At 44.1% G+C, this 7,939-nt stretch overlaps 2 protein-coding genes across 3 annotated transcripts in view; one reads left to right on the top strand and one right to left on the bottom strand.

The window, feature by feature from the left end:
* The window catches only part of LOC108784680 (protein FAM13A-like), a 105,708-nt gene extending 98,591 nt beyond the window's left edge, over positions 1–7,117 (bottom strand). Inside the window, exon 1 of the mRNA XM_018553551.1 lies at positions 7,110–7,117. The gene's annotated coding sequence lies outside the window, so the exon portion shown is untranslated. The remainder of the gene's footprint in view (positions 1–7,109) is intronic.
* NUP54 (nucleoporin 54) overlaps positions 445–7,939 on the top strand; it is a 26,532-nt gene continuing 19,037 nt past the window's right edge. For both annotated transcript variants that reach the window (XM_018553575.1, XM_018553574.1), the window contains exons 1-2: positions 445–581; positions 5,048–5,146. In XM_018553575.1, coding sequence (XP_018409077.1) covers positions 536–581; positions 5,048–5,146 — 145 coding nt within the window. In that variant the 5' untranslated portion in view covers positions 445–535. The remainder of the gene's footprint in view (positions 582–5,047; positions 5,147–7,939) is intronic.

The following is a 7,939-nucleotide window of genomic DNA, read 5'->3' as shown; positions in this document are numbered from 1 at the left end:
TTATCTATACTTATGTACACGTTTCTGGTAGGACTACTTATGTTTTTAAGCATTTGTTAAACATGAACAAGAAAACATTGTGACCTATTCTTTGATAGGGATTATGAAAACCAGGGGTAGACAACCTTGGTGCTCCAGCTCTTGTGGAACTACAAGTCCCATGAGGCATTAAAAGACTCCGACAGCCAGAGATATGATTCCCAGAGACAGAGGCATTATGGGCTATGTAGTTTCAGCCCAGCTGGAGTGCCTAGATAGCTTACACCGATCTAAACATGCTAGAGTAGCTGAACACCATGAACCCTCCTTCCTCCACACTCCCATCCCCGTCACCCTTTGCGTGCATTAGGAGCGACTAAGGCTCCGCCCACCGGTAAGATGCTAGGCAGCGTCAGTCGCTTCCAGAAGAAGTGCGCATGCCTGCTGTTCTTGCGTAACTTGCGTGCGCATGCGTAGTGTGTGCTTTGCTTTCTGATGGTTGGAGCGCGTTTTTGACTGTATTGGCCTCATACCAGGTGCTCCGGTCACTGGGGAGATGGCTTTCAATTTCGGGTCCGCTACAGGGGCCACGACCAACCAAGGTAGGCGGGCAGTGAAAGGGAGGTACTTAGTGTACTGGTACCTATAGCACCTTCAATGTTTGTAGTGGTGACATAGATTAGTGGTTGCGGTATAGACGATGTGTACAGTAATCATGTATCCTGACATGCGGGCGTACGTGGCCTGAGAGTCAGTGAATGGCTTATCTATGAAGGGCCTGTGTGTGTGTTGGGAATGGAGTCATTCCATGCACAGTATAATAAAGTGTGGATGAGTGCTGTCAGTCATCCTGGAGGGAGTATGGCCAGTGTAGGGGATGACTGTCAGTCTGTATCGTATATTAGGGTTTGCAGATGACACCCAGGATCAGGTTCATGGTAAATTAAAATACTGCATTCATCGCATCAACACTTTAATCAGCTAAAGATCTTGTGTAGTTTGTGTATGTCAGATTTGTATTGCATGAAGCTGCAAACCATAACACAATACAACATTGACGAATCATGCTGCAACTTGTAGTTTCTGAGTTCAATATCATACAGGTCATGGCAGCCTTCCAGTCAGTGTTCTTACATGTATTGTCAGAAGATGGGGGTGTGGACATTTGTCAGGTTTGAGGGGCGGCTGTCTGTGAACTGGATGGGCGTGGCACATGCACCAAAATGCTGCAACAAAATCAAACAGAATTACTGCCGGTTAATTAGGAAACTGGCAGCAATTAAAACCACCTCTGATCTGATGAGCAGAGAGCCTGCAGTGCTCAGTAGGGTATGTATGTGCTGGGCAGCTGTCATAAATGGCCATCGCAGTATTTGGGTAATTATGTCAGCCAGCATCTCCCAGCCCTTTACATTCATCAGTTGGCCGGGGAATGTCCTGGGTGGCAGCTGAATGTGGCCTGGGATGAGGCACTGGTTGGTAAGACACTGTTGGCCGGGGAGTGTCCTGGTTGGCAGCTGAATGTGGTCTGGGATGAGTCACTGGTTGGTAAGACACTGTTGCCCGGTGAATGTCCTGGGTGGCAGCTGAATGTGGCCTGGGATGAGGCACTGGTTGGTAAGACACTGTTGGCCGGGGAGTGTCCTGGGTGGCAGCTGAATGTGGCCTGGGATGAGGCACTGGTTGGTAAGACACTGTTGGCCGGGGAGTGTCCTGGGTGGCAGCTGAATGTGGCCTGGGATGAGGCACTGGTTGGTAAGACACTGTTGGCCGGGGAGTGTCCTGGGTGGCAGCTGAATGTGGCCTGGGATGAGGCACTGGTTGGTAAGACACTGTTGGCCGGGGAGTGTCCTGGGTGGCAGCTGAATGTGGCCTGGGATGAGGCACTGGTTGGTAAGACACTGTTGGCCGGGGAATGTCCTGGTGTGGCAGCTGTATGTGGCCTGGGATGAGTCACTGGTTGGTAAGACACTGTTGGCTGGGGAATGTCCTGGTGTGGCAGCTGTATGTGGCCTGGGATGAGTCACTGGTTGGTAAGACACTGTTGGCCGGGGAGTGTCCTGGGTGGCAGCTGAATGTGGCCTGGGATGAGTCACTGGTTGGTAAGACACTGTTGGCCGGGGAATGTCCTGGGTGGCAGCTGAATGTGGCCTGGCATGAGTCACTGGTTGGTAAGACTCTGTTGGCCGGTGAATGTCCTGGGTGGCAGCTGAATGTGGCCTGGGATGAGTCACTGGTTGGTAAGACACTGTTGGCCGGGGAGTGTCCTGGGTGGCAGCTGAATGTGGCCTGGGATGAGTCACTGGTTGGTAAGACACTGTTGACCTTCATGGCAGGATCACACGATATTCTTTAAAAGAAAACGTCTGGTATTATTTTTCACAGCTCGGTCAGCTAACTTATACAGTACGTTGTTTTTTATCCCATGCTTCTTTGTGCAGTAGAAGCTCAGATCCATAGGGTCATGATGTGCCCCCCCCCACCCCCCTTGCCAAAAACATTCTGTAGAAGAGACAGAACAACAGAGTTTTCCTGACACATAGGGATCACAGAAGGAGGGGGTGTGGTGTCACAGGAATCAGCACTGCCACTAGAACTGGAAGGGGGAGCCTTGTATTTTGTCAGGAAAGTGCAAGGACAGTGAGACAAGTGCTGTCAATCAAGGGGCCTGCCTCATTTGCAGAATGTGGTTTGTGTATGGGGGAGGAATGCGATGGTGCAATGTCACCCTCTAGATCTCGGCTTCTACTGAACACGGAAACGTGGGATAAAAAGCAACATATACGTAAACTCCCCGTTATCCGGCATCCACAGGGATTGGTAGATAACGGACAAATGTAGTTTCTGGTTGCTTGAGAGTTGCTATTAAAAATAGGTCTAACTGATCCAATACCCCATAACATATCATAACGTAAACTCTGTATTGACGTCATATTAATATTGAAATGCAGTAATCAAAAGCAAATTAAGACAAATAGACACACGATTGTTTCCCAGATAATACATGCCACAGATCAGCAAAACAGTGAGTACACAGGGAATTTTTTTTCTTTTCTTGTTAGATGAGAGTTCTGGTTAGTTGAATACCGGATAACTGAGAGCCTACTGTACTCTGGTAGTCAGGTGAATGAGCCGAGACATTTTCTTTAAAGGAGAACTATGGGGTTAATGCTTTTCCCCATAGTTCTCCTTGGGGTAACGGGAGGACACAAACTAGCGACCTCCCACCACCCTAGGCTCTGTATACACGAGCTGCTGCTGGTGGTATACTGAGACGCCGCAGCTGAAGCGGATCCCGACTAATGTGTCCCGGGATCTGCCCAGCTGCGTGACTGACAGCTGGCTCTGCCTATCTAGGGGCAGAGCCAGCTGTACCCGCCCCCTCCCCCGTCCGTTCCGGCAGTCAACGCTGGCGGAGCGGGGTATCCAGCCGTGACAGGATCGAGAGGTGAGCGAACGCCGGTATGTGTTTGCTTACTTCCCGATCTACTGAGCCGACCTGTGACAGTCTCATTAACACAGGTCGGCTAGAACTATGAGGTGAGTGAAAAGCACTCACCTCATAGTTCTCCTTTAATGAAAGCTGAATATTTTGAAAACATTTAAAAAAAAATATTTCAATAACAATTTTTTGATTTTGTTTTGTTTATACACGTAATACAAAATTACAGAGTGTTTCAATTGGGACAATGCAGCATTGATAATAGTCAGTGAAGAGAAAAAAAATAAATGAAATATATGTTTATCTGAACAATCGCATACACTGTGCATTTGGTAGTCAATAAACAAGTACCATAGGCTGCATATAGTGAGACACATGAGGCAAATCAATAGCTATGTAGCATCAAGCACTATAATCCTTTCCGAGTAAAGTTCTCAGGACGTTCACTGAGTCGCTCTTCCATGAATAAAGAGGTGCATGTCCAGAGATTGCAAAGCAAAAAAGTAATCATAACTCAAAAACTTAAACCAAAGGTAAAATTATGATTAAAATTGCCTCATTCCACTCTAAAGCTGGCCATAGACCTTACAACCATCGCAATACTTTTTTCTTGCAATGATTTGTAAGGTAATTAAAAAAAACGTACGATCTGCCCATCTTGAACAGGCAAATCGTACTTGCGATGACTGCAATGCTGAACGGGCAGTGTGCGCTTGCGCACACCGGCCCGTGCGGCATTTGTCTTAGGAGCAGGCCAGTTTTTTAAGCCTGCTCGTAAGATAAAAGATGTGCGACCATACAGTAGGAGCCGTCGCACGTCTTCCATTCACCTGCCGATCACCGTACGATCGTGGGATTTCCCGCCATTATCTTACGATAATCGGCAGGTGTATGGGCACCTTTAGGCCCCATTCACACTGACCGATTTATTGCGGGGTAATTCCCGCGATATCGCGGCTATTTACCGCGTGATATCGCTCTCCAATGCATGGCAATTGGGCTCTGTCCGTCGCTGTCGCGGGTCATGCGTCGCTACAGCAGGACCCTTTTTGGAGCGGATTTTGCCGCGATTCTAGCTTGCTCAATGCAAGCATTTGCGCGACAAACGCGCAATATTGCGCAAAATGCAAATCGCGCGACAAACACGCGATTTGCGAATCGCTCAATGTGAATGGGGCCTGAGACTGCATCCTGCCGAAGATAGTCCTATCCAAGCTGTACCAGGGCCTGCTCTCCCCTGGTTCCCCCTCCTAGTTCCTGGCCTAGTACGAAAAGCCAGTGACTGCCCCTGTTGGGTTGGACCTTGTCGCCTTGGCAACAGTATTCGGTCTTCGATAGAGTTCCAGGCTTTCCAGACCTTTTCATAGGTCGGTAATGTATTGTTCATGAAAACAACATTTTAACATACATATGTTAAAGTTTTTATATGAGATTTATGTGATTATGTTTAAATCTACTGTAAAGGGAACAGCAAGCCTTCCTTGATAACTGTTACAGTAGTGTAAGGCATTTGACTGGTCTAAGAAAACCTGGAATCTTATTTTGGTCAAGCTTTAATGTACTGTTAATATGTGTAGCAATGGTCCAGTTTTTTTTCTTTAACTGTTACTGTATTGTTTATTACAGGAACAACTGGCTTTTCCCTAGGAAGTTTTAATCCAAAAACCACAGCAGCAGGCTTTGGATTTGGTGCCGCTACCACAACAGCATCAACAGGATTTGGCGGTAAGCTTAACTCTACACCAGTTTGGGGTCAGAGCTCAGTATTGTCATACCTTGTCACGGGATTGTAATTGCAGTATTAGTAAATAACAGCAGATCGATTTCATTTTAGTGCAAGTGTAGTAAAAGAAAAAAAACAAAAACCATATAACAGCTCTGGCTAATTTTCTCAAGATTATTTTGCCTATCGTGTATGTAGATAATGTGAAGACTGGCTTGCTTTGCAATGTACAGGTATTAACTAGTGCATTTCCATCTCCAAATCACCTTCTGCTCCCTTTTGCTTGTGTCATTTGGGTAAAAGGGCTTTTTGTCATAGTGATTCTCTGAAAAATAAAATCTTATAGTATACTGGACAATGGTGGCAGAAATGGAATTGCATAGTTCATCTTAATTAGGTTATCTGTTCCTAGGCTACTGGGTTAAGTGAAGTTTATACTTCCCAGTTCTCCTCACAACTTTTGAATTAAGTCAGAGTCCTCCGACTAAAGAGTCCTCAGTCCTTGGATACAAGTCAGAGGATATGTTCTGTAAACCCTGTATGGTATAAGTTCCAGTCTGTTCACCCTTCACGAAGGCATCTTATTTTTATAGCGGGATGCTCTTGGAGGAAGGACGGGTGTCAGAGTTCTGGGATGGAAAGAAATAAAGAATTTTAGGAGACTTTTTTTTTTTTTTTTTTTGAGTGGGCACACACTGGCAAATGCAATAAGCTTCTTCTAGCTTTACTGGGCTGCTGTAGCCTTCATGTGTTTGGGTATTTGCCAGGTTCTGCGTATGAGGTCAATTACTACAATGTAAATGTTTCACACAATATGCATGTAGTACAGCATTGCAAAAGTGTACTAATATTACAGAAAAGAGCTAGCGATAGTATTTACATGACAAATGATCATTTTAGATTATCTGGTGAGACACCGCCAAATTTTTCAAGCCCTGTATATCTATATCTATATCTATATCTATATCTATATCTCACTAAATGATTCCATACTTATCTCTAACAAGGCAGCTATAGAACTATAAAATTGTGACAGCTACAATCTAATCCTAGATGGCGAACAAATTCGTTTTTAGTGCTGAATTAATAGACATAAATTATTATTATTATACAGGATTTATATAGCGCCAACAGTTTGCGCAGCGCTTTACAATCACAATACAATTCATGACAAGATGGTAAGGAGGGCCCTGCCTGTGAGGGCTTACAATCTAAAAGTGATTTAAAGTGTGTTTATACCCCAGAATTTTTTTTAGTTTTAGTTAAAGGAGCAACTTCTCAGGTGTTTATTGCTGTATGTGTTCCTGCTAAGTAGAATTGCCCTGGTGAGAATTGACAGAAAGTAATGGGAATTGTAAAACGGTTCAGTCTTCAACAGAAGAAGCGATGAGGGTAAATCTTCCAATGGGGACCCTTGCTGTTCTGGTGATATCTGTGGGGAATTATCCTCACTTCCTGTTGCATTTCCAAGAAAGGAAGTGAAGAGAAAACTGTCCAATAGGATAGGGTTTTAACCTATTCCTGTGCTATCCAAAACTAAATGTAAAAATGGCTGTACATACTGTACACTTTCAGTGATTAAGATTAAAACACAGTGATAATAAATGTGCAATAGTCCAACAAAGACTGCAATCATGTACCAAATGTGCATCTATGTCTATACAGCAAAGAATACAGTTTTTCAACAATGGGTTCTGATATTAGTTTATAAAGTTCATTCACATACAGGATTATTCACAAAAGTGTGAAGAGTTTGGAGAAGGCAGGAGACGTGAACAATCTAGGGCTGCAACCAACTAATCGATTATGAGAATAGTTGTCAACTGTTCTCATTATCGATTAGTTGGACCCCCTAACTCCTCCACGCTGGGAGGAGGGCCCAGCAAGCAGTGGGCGGGTGCAATAGCCAGGCGGCTATTGCAATTTGAAATGACCAATTGCAAGCTGACTATTGCACCCACCCACTGCCTGCTGTATCTACATACAGCTGCCGTCTGTGGAATCTTGCCACTGGCAGCCGTCATTTCCTGGCTGAAGCTATTCAAGCGCTACGTCTTTAAAGTATAATTATTTGTTTAAAAAAAAAAAAAGCAATTATAAAAGGCGGGGAAAAAGTAATTTTCGGTTTCAACCTGACAAATTCCGCTGTGGGGGCTATGTTGCAGTGCCATTCATTTCAATGGCTCCCACCCACAGTGTGATCACCTGCACTAGAACGCATGGTACCGTGCGAAAAGCAGTTTTATTCTGAAGTAAACTTTGTTTGTAACACTCCATTTGTGTATTTTATTTTAAGGATGGGATTTTATTTTTTTTTATTTTTTTATCTGATTAGTTGATTAAAAAAAATAATTGGCCAACTAATTGATTATGAAAATAACCATTAGTTGCAGCCCTAAAACAATCTAGGACAAAATAGCTGCTTTGGCAAAAAATTCCAGTTTAGCTATGTTGTCCTAGATTGATCACTTCTCCTGCCTTCTCCAAACTCTTCACCATTTTGTGAATAACCCCCATAGTGTTTTGTGTCATGCCAATAGGACTATACTGTATATGGAGACTTGATGATGCGTAGATAGACAGTGCCATTGCTGATTTAAAACTCAATGTGTTATTTTAAACGTCATCTGTAAGGAGCTGGTGTTTAAAACCACCCAGCTTGCCTACATTTGCCTGTGATGCATGTCTATATTCCAATGTATTTGTTGCCAGGTGTACTTTTCGGCCTTCTTTTGATAAAGCTTATTTATTGTTCTCAATAGCTACACTGCTCATAAATTACATATTTCTATATA

This window comes from Nanorana parkeri, unplaced genomic scaffold, assembly GCF_000935625.1.
Source record: "Nanorana parkeri isolate BGI_ZX_2015 unplaced genomic scaffold, ASM93562v1 scaffold124, whole genome shotgun sequence".
Lineage (NCBI taxonomy): Eukaryota > Metazoa > Chordata > Amphibia > Anura > Dicroglossidae > Nanorana > Nanorana parkeri.
Note: the sequence above shows the minus strand (reverse complement) of the source record. Positions and strands in the feature narration are given on the sequence as shown.